General features: G+C 42.3%; 3 protein-coding genes across 8 annotated transcripts in view; 1 reads left to right on the top strand and 2 right to left on the bottom strand.

Moving 5' to 3' along the window:
• The first annotated feature begins 4959 nt into the window (after positions 1-4959).
• On the top strand, positions 4960-8611 carry LOC148066021 (homeobox protein otx5-like). Its single transcript, XM_087807536.1, has 3 exons — positions 4960-5458; positions 6502-6653; positions 7008-8611. The coding sequence occupies exons 1-3, from the start codon at positions 5362-5364 to the stop codon at positions 7638-7640; spliced, it is 882 nt and encodes a 293-aa protein (XP_087663662.1). The 5' UTR covers positions 4960-5361; the 3' UTR covers positions 7641-8611.
• A 4542-nt stretch (positions 8612-13153) lies between these two features.
• LOC148066020 (histone H3.3A) lies at positions 13154-16104 on the bottom strand. Of its 2 annotated transcripts, none has more exons than XM_087807809.1 (4): positions 15959-16104; positions 14284-14434; positions 14058-14211; positions 13154-13981 (listed from the first exon to the last, which is right to left on the bottom strand). In XM_087807809.1, exons 2-4 carry the CDS (start codon positions 14409-14411, stop codon positions 13853-13855), a joined length of 411 nt encoding a protein of 136 aa, XP_087663935.1. In that variant the 5' UTR covers positions 14412-14434; positions 15959-16104; the 3' UTR covers positions 13154-13852. The 2 variants fall into 2 exon arrangements, with proteins under 2 accessions (XP_087663935.1, XP_087663936.1); XM_087807810.1 differs by having other exon boundaries at positions 14284-14427; positions 15959-16100.
• Positions 16105-17556: 1452 nt separating this feature from the next.
• arhgap32b (Rho GTPase activating protein 32b) overlaps positions 17557-21277 on the bottom strand; it is a 111323-nt gene continuing 107602 nt past the window's right edge. For all 5 annotated transcript variants that reach the window (XM_087807318.1, XM_087807321.1, XM_087807322.1 and 2 more), the window contains one exon: positions 17557-20638. In XM_087807318.1, coding sequence (XP_087663444.1) covers positions 18713-20638 — 1926 coding nt within the window. In that variant the 3' untranslated portion in view covers positions 17557-18712. The remainder of the gene's footprint in view (positions 20639-21277) is intronic.

Here is a 21277-nt window from a genome sequence, read left to right as displayed (position 1 = left end):
AATAAATATATTAAACAATATAAACTGATCCCTCGTTTGCGCATGCGCGCAGATACGGAAGTGTCAGCGGAAACAATCACGTACATATAATTTCCAGTTTTTAAACATTAATTCGTCATATTTTAAATTTAAAAGGGATATTTTTAAGTCTCACAATCAGGGTCGGGTCTAGGCAGGGGCAAGAGGGGGCCTGGCACAATGCCCCCTCAAGATTTGTGGCTGCCCCCTCATACATGCCTGTCTAGACGCGGCCCTGACCACAGTAGTTCAATTGGCGTCACATTCACTGGTATTGACTCTATTTATCCACTAGATGTCGCTAATAAGTGCTTTATTTAAAAAGCCTTCATTATAATGTTGGAGTATTTTATGTGTAGAAAAGCGAGTTATAGCTATTATTTTACTGTAAAAATGTGTTATTTTACTCTGAGAGGTGAAATAAATCGTGATATATATGTTTTGATTGCACTTTGGGATGTATTTTTACTAGTTTGATTTCACGTGAAATGCTATTGAAATAAAATGTTCTTATTACTTAGTCATAAACAATTTGCATTTATTAAATACTTGCATTTAGAGATTCAATTTTTCATAGAAACATTCAAGTATAAAATATACGAATTCCAGCTATATGTAGTTCACAATTGAGTATCTCGATTTTAAAGACTTTGATAATAGTTTCCATATTATCATTAATATTTACTGAAAATACACAATATCTACTGTTAAATATGTTTTTTTTATGTATTTGTATTAATCCCTCACTATTTTTGTACTTACATTTATGTTAGGCAACAATATTCATTTAATAATTGAATTAAAGTTATAACACCATCTGTGTAGTATTATTCGTGTTGAGTGTATCATGACATCTTCTCAGTTTCTGACAACAGGTTGCTGGTGCGAAGACAGACGGGCAGGATGACCTGCACGCTTGAGCCAGTTCCCCGAGGTGACCGTGTGCTGCACCCCCTCTTCTAAAACCAGCCTCTAATCCAACAGCGGGATTACTGTCCGGTGAAATTACACTAACACACCTCACCTCACTCCTGACACACACACGCACACACACACACAATGGTATGTGAAAATTGTTTATATATATTTAAAACAAATTATATAACAAACAAAATAATGAATCACATTTTGAAAAGATAGAATATTAAAATTATACAAAATGTATTTTGAACAAAGGTTACATTATACATGCTTATTATTTTTCTACTGTCCAGTGATATTATAAATATTTTTAAGTTGTTTTACATAAAGGGTCATGAGCAAGTTTCCTCAGGGGCCAAATTATATTCTGTGATTGTTTGAAGGGACCACTGGTCCCAAATAATTAAGAAAAGTAATGAATAAAAAGGTACATATTAATAGTAATTTAAAGTATATACTTTATTGAATATTGTTTTGATTGTTTAAGCGCTTTGTGACCCTGGTCTGGAAAAGCGCTATACAAATAAAAATTACTTACTTACTTACATTCTTGAATAAACTTTAGTCTTCATCTGATGGTATATTCTTTATTTATTTTAATTACATTTTTACAAGATTGTAACGAAACAAAATATTGTTCAAAATACATGAAATGCAAAGAAAATGTTATCATGCAAAAACAATTAATGGTGTAATCTTTTTATTTAATATAAATTCAATTTAAAAAAAATGTGAAAGAACTTTATTTTCAAAAAATGAATTAAATTTTACCCTTAAATAGGACAAAAAAGGGAGAAAAAACGAGGAAAAACAAGGTGTGTGATCAACTGAGTTGTGTTGTGACTTTAAATTCACTTTCATGAATTGTAGCTTCTTATGAACGCACAATTATTCACAATGTCTTACAGTGTGTGTTGGTATGAGTGTGTGAGTGTGTGTGTGTGTGTGTGTTGGGGGGGGGACATCGATCTGTGTTGAGCTGCCGGTGGCACCTGGTGTGTGTGTTGTGTGTATGTGTGTGTCGTGAGTGATTGGTACTGACAGCAGCCTCTGTATTGCTGGCTGGTCTGCAGATTTAGCCGACCTGCTTTAGACACTGTAATCTGGATTAAGAGCAGCAGTGTGTCAGTGGGAACCAGAACCGGAGCCTTCCCCCCCCTCCATCCATCCATCCTCTGCCCCTTCACCCATCTTTCCAATCCCTCCATCCCTCAAATCCCCCACATATACCTGTGGTCGTCCCACCTGTGCTGAGACTTGAGAGGACCAGGAGTGAGTTGGTGTCTCAGAATATGTTTATAAAAATAAATAAAAAACATGCGTCACTCAGGATGCGTCTGTGGAGTCCAGATTTTATGGGGGAAGGGAGGTTGAACAGGGATTAAACCGGATCAGTCCTCTTCCCTATTTCCCTATTTGCAGCTCTGGCTGCAGGACAAGCTGTTCCACTTTTTTTTTTACGTGTTTCCCGAAACTATATTTGCAATTTATTTTTATTTTTATTAAAACAAAGAAGAATCTTAAATATTAAAGTCAAATATCTCTTATTAGTTTGACTTTATTTAAGTTTCTATTCAATAAAATGTTTTTTTTAAGTAATTATACAACTTTTTAAAACTTGGAAAAAGTTAAATTAAAAACAAACACAAATATCAACATTTATCTAAGTACACAATAAAAACAAAAAAGTCTTTAGAAACATAATCTGTCACTTCAGGTGTAGTCCAATCGCAGTAAATCCTCCTCCACCGTACGTTCCACATCCTGCTCTTTTTCTTCTCAAAAAGTTCCCCAAATATTCCTTTTTTCCGCTCATCCATCTATTCCCGGCTGCATCCTTCGCTCCCGTCGTCTTTCCAGCTCCGACACTAAACTGAACCGCTTCGACTTTCCTGCCTTTATCTGGAGATAAGATACTTACTTTTCAGATAAAGCATATTATGATGAATCAAATAAGCTTTGCCCGCTTGTGCGGGTGTTTGTGGGTGTTAGCGAGTGTTTGTGTTTGCAGCTGTTTGGATCCCTGTAATCTCTCAATTATATATGATTGCTTAGGCGGGAATAATACAAATTATGACTTTTTTATCATGATATCATGTCAGATTAAAGAAGTGTGACGGTGTTAAACCGTGTTCATGATTTATCAGTGTTTTAGTGTTTATAACAGATACAAAATCTGCTTTGTGACAATATAATATTACATTTACTTAAAGCAACAGTTTGTTCTTTTATGATATCATTACTTGTATATATTGAGGACTTCACGTATAAAGAAAAGTCATTTTGTGTAGTTGTTTACTTTGAACATGTGATTATACTTGTATGCAGATGATGCAATTGTAAATTTATGTAAAATATTTTTCTTTTACAGGGCTTTGAGTTTATTATTATTATAATAATAATTATTATTATTAAAGGTCATATCAATGGGGTTTAGTGTTGTGACCATTATTTTTGGTACTTTTGGAAACTAGAATGAGTAGTTGGAGATAACTCACATTAACTTACTTGTACTAGTTTTTTTAAGATTAGTTTTAGCCTTTATTACATTGCCTCAAAAAATTGTTTTACATTATTACTCATATTTGTAAAGGGTTTGATTCAAACAACTTGTTTTAACTTGTAATTAGTTAAGTGACTTTACCTGTATGCAGATGATACAATTGTAAATGTACGTAACAAATATATATATATATATATTTACAATTACTTTAGCCGTGCATCATTTCCATTATTTTAATTGTTAGCTTTTACACTTTAATCTGTAGCTAACAATAGTCAACTTTTGAAGATGGCATAGGTTCTCCTCAGGTACACTCCTGCTTTCCCCACAAGTCCCCAATCAACCTCTTTATGTTTTTGGACTGTGGGAGGAAACCGGAGTGCCCGGAGTAAAACCATGCAACACACATACGACACATGAAGTTGCCTCTCTCGGAAATCGAACCGGCAACCTTCACTAACCACTGCGCAACCGTGCACCCCCAGTATTTAACACGGAACCAAAAGTATCGTATATATATCTCGTATATTTCAGAACTGGTTAAGAAGTATCGGTGAAAACCCTAGTTTGAATGTCTACAAACTACTGTCCATCATGGACGATGACATCATCCTCTGAACACTGTCATCAGTGAACAGAGAAGCAGAATGAGTGAACGAATGCTCCTCCCATGATGCAACACTAAAAGACTCAGGGACTCATTCATTCCTCGTGATATTAGACTTTATAATTCTGAGTTTGGGGGCAGGAGTGAAAAGATGATTCTATTCTATGTTAATCTTTGTATCCTTTGTCTTTGTTATTTTTCTTTGACATATGTTCTTTATCTTTAGACTTAGATTGTGTCGTCTTGTTCTTTCTCTTCATTGCACTTTGTTCTTGTTCTTGTTTTTTAAGAATCTATCGTCTGTGTTATGGTGTGCTATCTATCTATCTAAGGTAAGGTAAAACTTTATTAATTTTAATCTATCTATCTATCTTATTATTATACTTTAAAGCGGCTCAAAACTGTTTGAACGTGTAATAGTTTTATTTATTTATGCATCAATATGTAAAAAAAATACCATCACTCTTTTAATGTGATGTTATTGATCGTTGTTTATGTTATGTATGTATGTAATAAAGTTGTGTACTTACAAGTAAAAGCTCGAAAAGATGAGATAGATAGATAGATAGATAGATAGATAGATAGATAGATAGATAGATAGATAGATAGATAGATAGATAGATAGATAGATAGATAGATAGATAGATAGATAGATAGATAGATAGATAGATAGATAGATAGATAGATAGATAGATACAAGATAGATAGATAGATAGATAGATAGATAGATAGATAGATAGATAGATAGATAGATAGATAGATAGATAGATAGATAGATAGATAGATAGATAGATAGATAGATAGATAGATAGATAGATAGATACAAGATAGATAGATAGATAGATAGATAGATAGATAGATAGATAGATAGATAGATAGATAGATAGATAGATAGACAGATTCAATAGTTATTACAATAATATCAATAATAACAGTTTTATTTAATATACACTGTATGAAAATAAATATCTGTTAAAAGCTGCGTCAGTGCAACTCTGTGACGTGATGGAAAGGTGTGCGCGTGTGAAGTGCGCGCGTGAGGGAGGGGTTTGTGGAGTAACTTCTAATTAGCAGCGCGTGTCGGTGCGCAGAGTCAGTGAAGGCAGCACCGCGGGTCGTGAAGGCATCACCATCCACCTGTGCGGTGACTTCTCACTGAAGAGGGTGTTGTTGCGAGAGACTCTTGTGCGTGTTTTTCTTTTTCTCTTCCTCTCTCGTTCTCTCTCGTTCTCTCTCGTTCTCTCTCCTCCCGCGTGATCGTCCCACTCGTGGACTTGTTGCTGCCGCGCGTGGACTTAAGAGCCGCGACACCATGATGTCCTACATAAAGCAGCCTCACTACACTATGAACGGGTTAAACCTGCCTGGTCCCGGGATGGACGTGCTGCACACCACCGTGGCTTATCCCTGTAAGTTACTTTTTTATTACTAATAACACTTTTATTTACTATTGTCTTGAACGCGTCAGACGTTTGCGATTTTGTTAAAATGTTTTTTTTTAAACCTAAGACGAAGATGCTTTAACGAATCATGTTTTTATTTTAGAATTAATTTAAAAGTGATTTAAATAACGTTTTAAGACTTAATCGTCGACCTTGAGCGTGTTTTTTATAATGTATTATTATATATCCTACAGTTATTCAACCTACATAGCTTTGTATCGTCAACTCGTCGTTAATAATGTTATATTTTATTATTTATTTACCTTTCGCGGGTCATTCTTATACATTCGTTTTAATATATAAAACCGGTTTTGTTCTGGTATAATATTTGCGTGCGAGAGACGATCGTTTATTCATTTCGGTTCGGTTTTTACCGGATAAATTATTATTTTAGGGCGGATTTAATGTTGAACTCAGTTCAGAATCGGAAATTGCTTTATTGGTCAAATATATTTACGATACACATGGAATTGTGTGTCTCTTTGAGCCTTTGGGTTAAATTAAATGTGCCTTTTCTGTGCACAAAGGAGATTAAATCGTAATTTGTGCACAGTAATAATAATAAATAAAATAAATAAGTGCACATAAAAGATCGGTTGTTGTTTAAGGCAGGGATTGTACAGTAGTTTTGAATTAAATGGCAAAATCAGCCTGTTACAATGTGACGATTGAGTTTTGTTTTAGCATTTATGTATGTGATATTGGACACAAAAATGTAGAGTAACATGTTTATTAGTCAATCGTTTTTTTAATTATAATCTTTAAATATATATTTTATTGACAAGAAGATAAATATCACGGCATCACATATACATTTGAGTTTTTCCTCTCAAAAGGAAATCACTTCATATACCTAAACTAAGTGGGAAATCATAATTCAATAAAGTATTAGTAATTAATTTTACTGGACATAACTTTTATTAAATCACTTTATGTTTTTCTTTAGTTTCCATGTTATCGCCAACTTCATCGTCATCTTTCTAAATATTCTTTTTACTTCTGGTCTTCAGCGACTCCCAGGAAGCAGCGGCGGGAGCGGACCACCTTCACCCGCACGCAGCTGGACATCCTGGAGGCCTTGTTCTCCAAGACCCGCTACCCGGACATCTTCATGAGAGAGGAGGTGGCGCTGAAGATCAACCTGCCGGAGTCTCGAGTGCAGGTACAGGCAGCGTACAATATACCCGTATATACGATATATTTTTCTATTATTAATAATTCACCCAAACATCAGCCTTTAAAAGCTGCTGGAGTCGACTGTATCCTCCTGTCCTTAGTCATGGGTGGGATCTCGCGGGTTTTCATTGTTCCTTAATCTGCGGAGGATATAATAACTGCTGCCACCTAGTGGCCGGAGGTTTAATAGCAACACAAAAGCACAAAAACTAAAATATTTGCGTGTTAATGGTGTTGTTTATCGAAACAATATTGATATATTTAAGTATCTTGATTTTCAAGTATATAAATATTTTTCTTGGGTTCTTTATCTGAAAGTTTGCATCTTCTCTACGTCTAGGTTTGGTTCAAGAACCGGCGCGCCAAGTGCCGCCAGCAGCAGCAGCAGAGCAGCGGCCAGTCCAAGCCCCGACCCCCCAAGAAGAAGTCCTCACCGGTGCAGGAACCCAGCAACCCCGACCCGCTCCCCAACCAGTCAGGCTCCTACAGCCCCAACACGGCCCAGTCCAACCCCACCCTGGCCCCGAGCATCAGCAACGGTAACACGGCCGTGTCAATCTGGAGCCCGGCCATCTCGCCGCTCCCGGACCCTCTGGCCTCCTCGGCCCCCTGCATGCAGAGGCCCTCGCCGTACCCCATGAGCTACGGCCAGCCCTCGTACACCCAGGGCTACGCCAGCACCACCTCCTACTTCACCGGCCTAGACTGCAGCGCCTACCTGTCCCCCATGCACTCCCAACTCTCGGGCACAGGGGGCGCTCTAAGCCCCATCACCGTGCCCTCCATGGGGGGCTCCCTCAGCCAGTCTCCGGCCTCCCTGTCGTCGCAGGGCTACAGCACCGCCTCGTCCCTGGGCTTCACCTCGGTCGACTGCCTGGACTACAAGGACCAGCAGGCCTGGAAACTGGGCTTCACAACAATGGACTGCCTGGACCACAAGGACCAAAACTCCTGGAAGTTCCAGGTCCTCTAGCCGGGGCCGCTCCGGTCCAAAGGGATGCACGGAGGAACTAGCTTGTTGTGTGTGTCCTCTGAAGGAACGCGACTCTGTAACAGCAAGAACTGGAGCCTTGAAAGAGTTCGTAGGAAACGGGACTTCCTGCAGGACTGATCTTCCGACAGTCTCTAGATGTGTGTTTCGTTTAACTAGCCTTAGTCGTATCATCTTGTTTTCTTCGAAACGGGTCGTGTTGTACTTTTATTTTTCGATGGTTCTGTATGTGCGGACGGTCATGGATTTGGACCTGACACGAGGTCAGATTGAACACAGTGTGCGTGTGAAGTGTACCAGGTCCCTTGTGCAGGGACCCCTTGTCTCGTGGTCATCTCGGCTCTCACCGGTCCGTCTTGGTTATTTTAGTTGATCTGGTTCTGGGAGCGTCCCAATCCTCTTAGCCTCCCTTCAGCAATAGCCCTAAGTGAATTAGTCGGGATTAGAACCCCCCGCTCTCCGTCTCACCCACCTGAGTCCGACAGTCTTCTTCTTCTGTCTTTGCCAACTTCCCCGTCAACGTGTCTCTTCCCAGATTCCGAAACTTGCTTTTTTCGTCGCCTGAAATCGTTGTTGTTTTTTTCTCTTTGTTTACGCTTCTCGTCCATGTCCTCCCCCCCGACTCCCCCGCCCACCCCCAACTCCTCCTCGATAATCCCGCCATGGCCTGATTGCTGCCACGCGAATATAACTCCGACATCAACTGTACAAGAATAATCTGGCACTGTTTTGTTTTGTTGCCAGAGCCTCGACTCCGCAGTTATTTATTGTCCATTTATTTTATTTTGGTTTTCATTTGAACTTTGAACTGTAGGACTATAAACTTGTGTTAGTCGATAATAGTGACGATCGTTTTAAAAATGTCTCCGAAACGTGTGCGGATGTAACGCGTGGACGAGAAATATTGTACACTCTTGAAATTAAGCAATAAAGTGTTCATACGTCACGACCGAGCCGGAAAAAAACATGTCGGAGCACTTTGGTGCACTCAGCACCGGCCCTAATCCCGCTCTGCACCTAATCCCGCCGCCAACCCTCGCCGCGGTCTGATTGGTTAATCCCTCCATCTGTACAGGCTGATTGGTTAACTTCTCCTGGAGGATGCATGCGCTTCCCCCCGTAATCTGCAGACGCTGCGGCCGTAATCCCGGAGAGCAGCAGATGTGATGGGGGGAGGGGGGTGGAGCCTGTAGACCTTGATGAAGGTGAGACCGCACGACAAAACAATATGCGATGGAAACTTCTTATTCCAGCTCAGGCTGGTTTTAATCCACGAGGAACATCGTACACTTAAAGGAAACATCAAGAGGTTGATCACTGGGCAGGGCTTTCCAAAATTCTAGGTTCCAGGTTCTAAAGTATACCTGGTGGTGGGTTGGTTTAGATGGTGGCGGTACTGGGTCTCCTGCGAGAAGGCACTCTGTGAGAACTTCTACCATGTTCTGTAGGACATCGAGTCCAAATGGGCTGATTGTACCTGTGGCTGTGAAGCAAGGTTGTCAAACTGGTCCAGAGAAGGTGAAAAGGATGATGCAGGTTTTGGTCCAAACCAGGGGTGGGCAAACTCGGTCCTTAAGGGCCGCAGTGGGTGGAGGTTTTTGTTCCAACCAATCAAGAGGACACATTTTGACCAATCAGGGGTCTTAGGAGTGTAATCAGTTGATTGTCAGTCTGGTGTTGCTTGTTTTAGCTGAAACCTCATTGGTTAAAATGTGCATGCTCGATCGGTTGGAACAAAAACCTGCACCCACTGCAGCCCTTTAGGACCGAGTTTGCCCACGCCTGGTCCAAACCATTCAAGCACACATGAAATCAGGTTTTCGGCTTAAACAAGCAGCACCTGACGGTCAATGGATCACAGTCTTCAGAGACGTGGTTGGTTCTACTACATGTGCTTGACTGGTCGGATCCAAAACCTGCACCGTATCGGCCCGTTCTGGACCATTTGCTGTGAATTCCAGAACCCGTTGATAGACTCCAATTCTTCACTATATTGTCAAGATTAGGAAAAGGGTCTATCAGGCTTTTTGTCCTGTGGGTCCCTCGATACCGGCCAAGCAGACCAACTTGGTAGATGGGGGGGAAAAACTTGGGTGTGAGAGAAGTTTGGTGAGGATGGAGAATGACTTCTGTACAAAATGTTACCGGACCCCCCCATAAGATGTCTCGGTAGATGGCAAACTGCTGACCTAATGAATACTTCAAACCTCCTTAATCCCAACCAACATGCGATCCAAGGAGGAAGTAGGGTCAGAGGATTCTCCTCTATCTTAAGGGTGGAGGTTGCTGAGCTGGTTAAGGTAAGGTAAAGGTAAGGTAAAACTTTATTGATCCCTCAGGAGGTCTCCATTGGGAAATTGTTTTTTACCAATAGCCAGCAATTTTTCATAAACAATAAAAAATAATACATAAAAAATAAAATAAGAAGAAGAACATAAAGAGGAAGAACAAGATGACACAATCTAAGTCCAAAGACAAAGAACATAGGTCAAGGAAAGAAAAACAACAAAGACAAAGATACAAAGACTAACATGGAACAGAACATCCAGATACTTTCACTCCACTCCTGCCCCCGAACTCAGAATTGTACAATTTAATAGCCCGAGGGATGAATGAGTCCCTGAGTCTATTAGTGTTGCACCTGGGTAGGAGCATTCGTGCACTCATTCTGCTTCTCTGCTCACTGATGACAGTGTTCAGAGGATGACTGTCATCATCCATGATGGACAGTAGTTTGTTCAATGATCTCCTCTCAGCAACTGTCACCAGTGAGTCCAGCTTCATTCCAACCACAGAACCAGCCCTCCTGATCAATCTGTCCAACCTGTTGACACTCCTCTTGGACACATTTCCACCCCAACACACCACAGCATAGAACAGGACACTGGCCACCACAGACTGGTAGAACATGCAGAGGAGCTTCTTGCAGATGTTAAATGATTGAAGCCTCCTCAGAAAGTACAGTCTACTCTGAACCTTCTTATATACATGGTCTGTGTTGCAGGACCAGTCCAGTTTACTGTCCATCCACACACCGAGGTACTTATAGTTGTCCACTATCTCCACCTCGTCGCCTCTGATGGACACTGGACGTGGCTTTGTCCTGGACCTCCCGAAGTCCAAGACCAGCTCCTTGGTTTTTGAGGTGTTCAGCTGCAAGTGGTTCCTCTCACTCCAGTCCACAAAGTCACGTATCAGACTCCTGTACTCGTCTTCGCTGTTGTCCCTGATGCATCCAACAATGGCAGTGTCGTCAGCATACTTCTGGACGAGACTCAGCTCTGAGTTGTAGCAGAAGTCTGAAGTGTAGATGGTGAAGAGGAGAGGGGCCAGTACTGTCCCCTGAGGTGCTCCTGTACTGCACACCACAGTGTCAGACTTGATGTCCTTCAGCCTGACATACTGTGGTCGATCAGTAAGATAGTCCGTAATCCAGGAGACCTGGATCCAGGACACCAGATCCAGGAATCCAGTTAAAAAGGTTCCATCGTAATCAGGGCCAGTACGAACTGGCCAAGTGGACTGGTTGTTTCTCTTTTTAAGTAAGGGTTTTTGGGTTGTGTGTTCCAACTATAGGGAGATCGCACTCCTCAGCCTCACCATCAGGGTCTATTTAGGGTTCCTGAAAAGGGGGTTTTGGTTGGGTAGTCGAACCTCAGACACAAGAGACGCAATGTGGTTTTCGACCTGGTCATGGAACTGCTCTACACCTTAGGCAGGATACTTGAGGCATTGGACTGTGTCCCTTGAGGTATCATAAGGGTATCAGATTGGGTCTCTGTTTGGTTCCCATCTGCATAGCCGCTAGTAAGTTGGACTTGTTTCTAGCGAGGGTTGGAGGGCGCCTTAGTCACAGATTCTGGTCAAAATGTTAGTGGACAGAATCTCTAGATGCGGTCTAGGGTCTTGAGGGTGTTGAGGGTGTCTGGTTTGTTGGGTTTATTATATGAGTCACTTCTTTTTGCCGAGGACGTGGTCCTGTTGGTCTCGTCAGACCGTGACCTTCGGCTCTTGCAGGAAAGGTTCAAACCCGAGTGAGAAGCAGCAGAGATGAAAACTAGCACCGCCAAATAGTGATGGGTTCATGTAGCTTCATGAAGCAGTGTAATGTTTTTTAGAGGTCAGTAGGTGGCGCCATCAGTTAAAAAATGATGTTATGTTTCATAACAGAACAAGGTTCAGGAGTCTTATCCAGGTTGGACATGAGATCCTTCCCCGAGTGGAGGAGTTTTACTATCTCAGGGTCTTGTTCACGGGTGAGGGAACGCTTCAGCATTCATGCGGACCCTGCACCGATCTGTAGTGGTTAAAAGACACTGGAGTCAAATGGCAAGTCTTTCTATACTGATCTTGGACAATAGGTAGAGACCGGAAGATCAAGATCACAGGTTCAAGGGGTTGACATTATTTCTCCAGAAGGTTCAAAAGGCTCTTCTCGGCTCGTCCACGTTGAGAAGTCCAGTTAAGTTATGTCCTGGACATCTAATTAGGATGACGCTGGACACTGATCTGCTGAGGTGACCTCAGGCAGGAGACCACTGGAGACACGTCAGCCTGGGAACACCTTGGTGTCCCATGGGAACAACTCAAGGATGTCATCGACGTAGAAGAAGACACAAGACAAAATGTTTATGCCTTGTTTATGCTTTAATAACTGCGAATGTCTATTCATAGACGTGTAAATTGAGGCCAAACGTTTACTTTTATTTAAAATAAAAAAAACATTATATAATCTCATAATCTAGACATTGAATAGACTGTTAAATGGATTATTATGAGGAATTATAATAAATCCAGCCAATAGAGTCTAAATGTTTTCACAACAAACCTACGTTAAATTCCTTTAAAATAATTCAAGTAGTTAAAATTTAAAGTTCAATCATATTCAATTTTCTTAAAAATGAGAGCAAATCCATGTGTACATGGCCTCAATGTACTGTTGTTTATTTCTATTGTGTTTTTTTTACATCTTTTAAACATGTTTAAGTAACACTGACTTATTTTAACACCCGATATTAATCCATCTCTTGATGTTTAGATTAACAAACAATTTTACTGTAATTTAAATCAATATTTCGATCCAATCATCACAAATATATGAACAATGCATTTGTCATTTTCTGAACGTAGACGTCAATCAAGCCTAAATCTTAATTGCATGTTGATCAAGAAAAAAACTAAGAATTAATTGAATATCACCATGAAAAGAACGTTTTTTCCTTCAAAATGTCCACTTATGTGACGTTTCAAATGTATCGATTCAAGATGAAAGTATCAGGCGAATATAGACGCTCTTTTCGTTCACGGGCACGTTGACGTTTGTCTCCCTCAAGTGGCCGAACATGTTCATGACACTTACAGACCGCAAATAATTCTCGAAAAAAACAAAACACGTTTTTGATCACTTTAAATAAACTTTTTGAATATGACGTTAAATCTACAGAACCACGTGATTCATCTAAAGTGACTCAAGCAATGAAACAAAGAAACACATGTTGACTCAACTATTTATTACCACCATAGTATGAGAAATTTGAAAAATACAAAGATCGGTTTATTCATTAAGTCTGAAAATCTCCAGGAATACGAAAATATAAAAACAAAAATGAGGTTATAGAGTGTATCACAAACTTTGTTGGGGGGTCAGGGGTCAGAGTGAGGACATGCAGAAACGGGATGAAGCGGAGGCTCGCTGACGCCCCCTGCTGCCGCCTCGAGAAATTACCTGCGACAAAGGTGACGCGCTACTGAAGGGAAGGTGCGAGAGGAGGTGAAACACCAGAAACATTTGATACCATCGAGATCCAACGGGACCGGCTTGAAGATCAGAACCACCACCACCACCACGACCCAGACCCGGTCCAGATGGAGAGGCGGACAAAAGGAGGCTCAGGACTAGTTTTAAAAAATAGCACCCTGCTGTGGAAGTGTAGCTCCCCGTAAGCAGACTAGTCTGTGTGCCGCGCCGGCGAGCGCGAGGGAGACACCAGCTGCTGGTCCTCAGCGTGAGCTCAGGTGGTTCTGATCCGGAAAAGAGAACTGTAGCATGCACGAGAAAGTACCCTAAAAAACATGTGTGGAGACAAAATGAGCTAAAGACACAAAAGCAAACGTACGTCTATCTCTTCGTGGCCCGGGGTTCCTCTAACGTAGGGAAGGGGGGGGCGGGGCTAGACAAAAACGAGACTGGGCGTCTAAGCACGTTCGCCGCGGATACGGCGCGCCAGCTGGATGTCTTTGGGCATGATGGTGACACGCTTGGCGTGGATGGCGCACAGGTTGGTGTCCTCGAAGAGACCCACCAGGTACGCCTCGCTGGCCTCCTGCAGGGGGGGCGGGGGGGAACGGGACAAGTTAGCCGCGAGCTCTTTGGTTCTCCGGTTTCTCCTCTGGACTCACCTGCAGGGCGCCGATGGCGGCGCTCTGGAAACGCAGGTCCGTCTTGAAGTCCTGGGCGATTTCTCTGACCAGGCGCTGGAACGGGAGCTTTCGGATCAGCAGCTCGGTGGACTTCTGGTACCGACGGATCTCCCTCAGGGCCACGGTGCCGGGCCTGAAAACGCAAGTCCACACGACATCGTTTAATAATGACTTATATCACCGGCGCCGCTTTTCCAGGCATTACCTGTAACGATGAGGCTTCTTGACGCCGCCGGTGGAGGGGGCGCTCTTGCGGGCCGCCTTGGTGGCCAGCTGCTTACGAGGAGCTTTACCTCCTGTGGACTTACGGGCGGTCTGCTTGGTACGGGCCATGACAACGACAAGTCACCTGAAGACTTAAAAAAAAAGGGTTCAATTAGATGGAGCAGTTATTAAGTCCTTCACAGCTAATTGTTACAATTAATTGTACAATTCTGAGTTCGAGGGCAGGAGTGGAGTGAGAGTATCTGGATGTTCTGTTCTGTTAGTCTTTGTATCCTTTGTCTTTGTTGTTTTTCTTTGACTATGTTCTATGTCTTTATCTTTAGACTTAGATTGTGTCATCTTGTTCTTTCCCTTTATGTTCTTCTTCTTATTTTATTTTAATTTATTATTTTGTATTGTTTATGAAAAATTGCTGGCTATTGGAAAAAAACAATTTTCAATCAATAAATCAATAAAGTTACCTTTACCTTTTTACCTTACCTTAAATGAACAAAGAAATCCTGCGATACCCAAAAGACGACTGAGGAAAAGAGGATACAGTCGACTCCAGCATCTTTTAAAGCTGATGTTTGGACATATTTTGGTTTAAAAATCCAAATTAAATCAGTTACAATGTCGCTAAGAGTCTTGTGGTCTGTAAATTCTGCAACACCAGAGTCAAGTACTCAACAATACTACAAATATATATCAAATCACGTGAAATTATCCAGATCGAAACGTTTTAGAATTTAAGTAAGTAAGTAAGTAATTTTTATTTGTATAGCGCTTTTCCAGACCAGGGTCACAAAGCGCTTAAACAATCAAAACAATACTCAACAAAGTATATACTTTAAAGGGCAAGATAAATATGATAACACAACAGGAGTTCCAATTTAAGACAAGGTAAAGATTTTAAAGCACAATAATTAATCATTAACCACCTTTCTTTGATTAAAAACAACAGTACAAAAATATGCTTTATTTATTGTTTTATCTAATACATTTTTTTCTTATCTTTTGTGTTTATTATTTTTAAATACAAGTAACGTGTATGTTTATTTCTTATTTTTTGTGAACTGCTGAAACTACTAAAATCTTCGTGAATGTGGGGAAAAAAAAGAAAAAGTTAAATAAACTATTTCACGATAACTTTGATGAGAGGTTCGTGTGATCTGGCGGCTGTGAACGCATCAACACCAGCCAATCACAGCGGATAACAGACGGTCAAAGTCTACCAACAAACCAATGAGTGAAGACTTCAGCCTCTTCATCAGCCAATCACGGACGCGTCGTGTAAACGAGTAGGCGGGAGTTTCGGAGCTAGCCACGCCCCTTTACCGCAGGATTATGGCTGCTCTCAATTGAAGCCTAAATATTAAAGACGACGAGTGGAACAACATTGACGGTCTTTACTAAATAAACACGATTAATGGTCGTTTAAAATATACCAGGGAAAACACAAGTACACGATAATATTCAAGACACACACAGAGACGGAACATGGAGAGAAGCGTCAAGACTGTTGTGTCCGCAGTCTTGTTTCTCGACGGCTGTTGTTTCTAAACGTCGAAATACAACAATAAATAACTCGTAGAACTCTTAAAAACACTTCATTTCTAGTATTTAACATCGGGTTCTTTAACAAAACAGCGTGAATATGAACGAGGACTTCTTACCTGCGGAGGAAAACAAGACTTTGCTCGAGTGTTGTGGCAGCGGCAGATATTTACTATCTCTCGTACACAATGGAAGTGGAGGCAAAATGGCGGCCGATCATGCATCTCCCACAATGCACCGGGACACATTTGTAAACAGTGATCCTTCATTTCCGCAACGTGTCTTTAATACATCCGTTTATTTTTATTTTTAATATTTGTGACGATTGAAACGTGTAAGTGTGACGTGCATACAACATAAGTCATTGTTGATAACATCGCAGTTTAAATCTTTAATTACAAAAAAATACATTACGAGTTTAAAATCGTACAAAAATACACGTACTACGATAATAAAGTAACATAAACATTTATAACGAGATTTAGGTCGTATAGAAATATATTCATGACAATATTAAGTCGGATTCGAAACATGTATTACGAAATCAAAGTAGTAATACATTTATTACGAGATAAAAGTCACATTGAATAAATGTATTACGTTATCAAAGTCGTAAAGAATACATTGATTACGAGATTAAAGTAGTATAAAAAGTATATTACAATATTTTAATGATAAAAATAATTAACATCGACTATAGTGAAATACATGTTTTAATAATTTCTTTCTACGGCATAACGCTCGTTATGAATGTATTTTATACTTTTAAGTAAAAAGTCAATCTCCTAAAAATCAATGTATTTATTACTACCTTTTGCATTTCTGTACGACCTAAATCTCGTAATAAAAGGTTATACTACTTTAATCTCGTAATAAAAGTTTTTTGTACGACTTTAATCTCCTTCTAAATGTATTATATACGACTTTAATTGTAACAAATTCATTTTATATAACTTTATACTACTTTAATCTCGTAATAAAGTATTTTTTTACGAGGTTAATCTTGAAATAAAATGAAACATCTGTGGCCCCAATACTCAAAAATCATCAAATTTTATTACACATTATTTTTTCCAACTACATTTAATTTAAATGCATGTAAATGTATCAGATATAATTTCAACAATTCGTTAGAATATCGAAGAATTAAACTTCGATTTAATTTACATTTAATGAAGGTGTAAATAAATAAATTCCTCGGGCTATTAAATTGTACAATTCTGAGTTCGGGGGCAGGAGTGGAGTGAAAGTATCTGGATGTTCTGTTCTATGTTAGTCTTTGTTAGTTTTCCTTGATCTATGTTCTTTATCTTTATCTTTAGACTTGGATTGTATCATCTTGTTCTTTCTCTTTATGTTCTTGTTCTTATTTTATTTTTATTAATTTTTTATCAAAAATTGCTGTATTTTCTGTGGCTATTTGGAAAAAAACAATTTCCCGAAGGATACCTCCTGAGGGATCAATAAAGTTGTACCTTACCTTAAAGTTACACTATTGTAGATTAAAAAAAGAGAGCAATTTATAATATATTTTCACACAATCCATAAAATTAACTTGCACTTTAATTTTTTTTATTAATCATTTAAAAATATTTATTATAACAAACCTCAAAACAAAACGAAAAAACCCATTTAATAAACTAATTTAAACAACATTTAAAAATTGAGTTGATGGCAAACAACGTGAGACACAGATGTAGAGAAATCGACCCACAAGTGGTTTTGAAGAATTTTATTGAATTCAAATCTAAGTTAAGGTATCTCTTCTGAGACATTTGAGTGTTTTCACATTCAAGTACACAGTGCTTCCTCCTCACCTCACCTGGTCGACGGAGGGCACGAGGAGAGGGGGGGGGGGGGGGCAGATACAGGGTACAAAAGGACACTGGAATTCAACCGTCAGTCAACCATAAGAACAGACTGTACATCGTTTCCTGGTGCGAAAGAAGAAGAAAAGCAAAAGGAACACCTCAAATATGAAACAGTCGGTTCATCTCTAGTATAAAAGTAAATAACCGCGTCAACGTATTTCTGATAAAGAAGAAGAAGAAAATATGATCTGTACATAATTTAAGGCTAATCGAGTCTCCCGTCCCCCACAAAGCAGCAGCAGCAGCAGCAACATGTCTGTCGGCGCGACGAGTGTTTCATCTTCGTCGGCTTCTCCAGTTCACGACAAAAAAAAAAAACACAAAAAAACAAACGTATCTCGTTGTTTTTTTTTTCTTCCTCGAATCGTCCGCCTCGTTTTCCCTGGATGTGCGACGACCGCTCGGAAACCGTCTGGTCCCTCCTTCCCAAGAAGCGCCCGAAAACATTTGTGTTAATCGCAACCCAATAAAAAAAAAAATGGAGTTTGTTATGAAACCGCTAGACTAAACACTCGCTCACACACACACACACACACCTTGACAGGAGTGTGTGTTTGTTCTCCACTCGTCCTTTTCCTTGTAACATCCGGAGAGAAGAAACGACCGGTGGAGTCCAAGCGTTCTGCAGGAGATGCATGCATTTCTAAAATGCAAACTGTATTCGTACCCAGAGCCGCACCTAGAAAAATACAACGGACGATCCCTTTGACTAGTGATCTATTCTTTATATATATATATATAGATATATATATATATATAATTAGTATATCTTTTTTACATTGTTAAGTTTCCTGTGTCTCCTCCTGTACACGCGACTGCAGGCCCATCAATCAAACGGACCTTTAGGACAATATTCAGGTACATTCATGGCCTGCAGTGAACAATATTCTGTACAATTAACATGAAAATACAAAAAAAAAAAAAAAAAGGTTCTGACAGTCCGCCGACCCGCAGAGGCTGCCCGACACACGCCCCGGTCCCGGTTTTTTTCAGAACCAAGGTTCACTCTGTGCGTAACTCGGCCTCCGGTCTGGCGAGGCCCAGCTCGGCCTGGATGAAGGCGCCCTGGCCCAGGGCGGTGGCGTACGCCCCGTTGTTATTACTGTGAGCCGGGTAAGTGCTGCCGGCGCCGCTCCGCTTCTGGACCGGGACCGGGTGAGGAGTCGTCGCCGGATGGTAGTCGTCCAGGTTGTCGTAGTGGGACGGCACCGGTTTGTGTTTCTGGTAGAAGTCTCTCTCCGGGTCGGGTTTGTTGTTGTAGAGCGGCTGCTCTCGGACGCTGTGCGAGCGCTCCGGCTTGGATCGGACCGCGTGCTCCGGCGGGTCGTCCAGGCCGTGGTAGCTGTTGGTCTTCGCCTCCCGGGATTGGAAGCCCCTCTTGGTGCCGTCCTGGTGCCGGAGTTTCCCGCCCGGCATCTCCTCCGAGACCTCGTGTTTGGACTCCTGCTGCTGCGGGAGCGAGTGCGACGACTGGCACTTCCTCCCCGACTTGTTGTCCGCCTCCATGTAGGCGAGGACGCTCGGGTCCGACGGTCTGGGAAGGTACCGTCCGTCTTTGCTCTCGGCCGCCGCCGCCGCCAGAACCGCCTTCCCCGGGTCGGACTTGCTGCGCAGGTGTAAGGAGTCGTACCCGCCCGCGTCCGAGAACGAGCCCACGTTGTCGTACTGCGACAGAACCGGGCCTTTGATTTTCTGCCGGGCCCGGCTCTCCCGGCGGATGGAGTGCATGCGGAGCCGCTCCGCCTCCTCCGGGTCCCAGGACAGGTAGCTCGGGGCGTCCTTCCCGTGACCCGGGGGCATGTCCCGGCTCACGAAGCTGTGCTCCTTCCCCGGCGGGATGACGTGCCGGGCCAGGTAGTGGTACCCCGTCGTCTTCCCGACCGGTCTCCCGGCGGCCGCCGGGTCTCGTCCTCCGTAGGTGTGGACGTGGCGAACCCGGATGGTCCCGTACGGATCGATGTCGTAGAACGGAGCCTCTAGGGGACCGGACCCGGAGTAGGGGCTGTAGCGGTACTGGACCCGGCCGTTCTCGAAGAAAGGCTGCAGCTGCGTGACGTGGTAGTCGGTCTGGGAGGAGGTCTGCTGCGGGGGGTTCTGGAAGGCCTTGCAGGGGTAGACGGGTCTGTGGTAGAAGAACATGTCGTCGTCCGGCGGGACCTCGGTCCGGTGGATGGGAACGGTCCGGATGGTGGAGGGGACGTGGAGCGAGTGGACCCTGCGGATGGTGGGGTACCCGTGCGTTCTGTCGTGGCCGTACCCCGGGTGACCGGGACCGGGAGCCATGAAGATGTTCCTGGGGTTCCCTCTGGACTTGATGGAGTGGTGGTAGGACCGGGGGCCCAGAGTGCTGTACCGGTTGTCCACCCTGTACTGCATCTGAGGCTCCGTCTTGTACGAGGGGTGCAGCTGGGGGGGGGCCACGTCCGGGCGGTAATGATGGGGCACGCCCTGGGGACCCAGAGGAACCGGCCTCGGGTGGTAGTAGGCGGCCCCGGTCGGCTCCAGAAGAACCGGGTCTCCTTTGTACAGGTACGGGGGTTGCGGCGTGGAGGTCTTCCGGGGGGTGACGGGGCGATCGTCGGGGTGTCCCTCGCCCAGGACGTGATAGGAGGCTTCGCTCTGACTCAGCGCCGCGGCGGCCAGTTTGCTCTCCATGGTTCTGACGGGAGGCGCCGGAGGAGCGGACCCGTGCGGGTCGTGGTACTTGGAAGGGTCCGGGCACGGCTGCACGGGCTTGATGGCCTCCCACGGCTTCTCCGAGGGCTCCGTCCTGGCACCGGGTTTTGAGGGGTGGGTTTTATTCTGGCACGGGGGCGGGTTCTGCTGCTGCGGTCGAGGAAGTGGGATCACGGGTTTTTTGGGGATCTGAGGCGGCACTTCTGATGGTTTTGGAAGAACTGGTGGAGCAGCGACCTCTGCTGGTTTGACCTGAGACAAGAGAGGGTTGATGAGTGTTGGTGTCGTTACTGTAAAAAGCAGTTACACTAGAGTAAGGTGTTAACTAAGTTACTTTGTTTTAATAGTACCGTGTTAGATTACTTGTTACTGTGGTTTTACAAGAGTGATGAGTTACTAGGTAATGTGTTAACTGAGTTGAAACTACATTGATATGGTAACACGTTTGACTACTCGTTATTGATAAAAAGGCGATTATACAAGAGCAACAAATTAACAAAGTTGAAATAGAAACAAGTTAGATTCCGAGTTACTGAAAAAAGTACTTTAACAAGAGTAGAAGTTACTACAAAATGTGTTAATTTAGTTGAAACAAAGTTGAAATAGCAATGTGTTAGACTAACGCGTTACAAAGAGTAACATGCTAACCAAGTTACATCTTAACCAAGTTACAAACTGACTTAGCTACTCGTTACCCACGTTACACACCAACCAAGTTACATGTTAACCTAATTAGACACTACCCAAATCAAATTATATAGACTTTATTAATCCATCTAGAGTCCTCCTAACACGTTAACCAAGTTACATGTGAACTAAGTTACAAACTAACCAAATGATACACTAACCAAGTAACATGTTAACCAAGTTACACACTGACCAAGTTACTTG

The sequence above is a fragment of the Callionymus lyra genome, chromosome 14 (assembly GCF_982586985.1).
Source record: "Callionymus lyra chromosome 14, fCalLyr1.hap1.1, whole genome shotgun sequence".
NCBI lineage: Eukaryota > Metazoa > Chordata > Actinopteri > Syngnathiformes > Callionymidae > Callionymus > Callionymus lyra.
Note: the sequence above shows the minus strand (reverse complement) of the source record. Positions and strands in the feature narration are given on the sequence as shown.

Excerpts from the sequence above, each read along its gene's own strand:
- LOC148066021 (XM_087807536.1), top strand. The coding sequence starts at position 5,362 with ATGATGTCCTACATAAAGCAGCCTCACTACACTATGAACGGGTTAAAC. Across the intron at positions 5,459-6,501 it reads CACCACCGTGGCTTATCCCT|CGACTCCCAGGAAGCAGCGG; the intron begins GTAAGTTACTTT and ends TCTGGTCTTCAG. Across the intron at positions 6,654-7,007 it reads TGCCGGAGTCTCGAGTGCAG|GTTTGGTTCAAGAACCGGCG; the intron begins GTACAGGCAGCG and ends CTCTACGTCTAG.
- LOC148066020 (XM_087807809.1), bottom strand. The coding sequence starts at position 14,411 with ATGGCCCGTACCAAGCAGACCGCCCGTAAGTCCACAGGAGGTAAAGCT. Across the intron at positions 14,212-14,283 it reads AAGAAGCCTCATCGTTACAG|GCCCGGCACCGTGGCCCTGA; the intron begins GTAATGCCTGGA and ends TTGCGTTTTCAG. Across the intron at positions 13,982-14,057 it reads CCGCCATCGGCGCCCTGCAG|GAGGCCAGCGAGGCGTACCT; the intron begins GTGAGTCCAGAG and ends CCCCCCCTGCAG.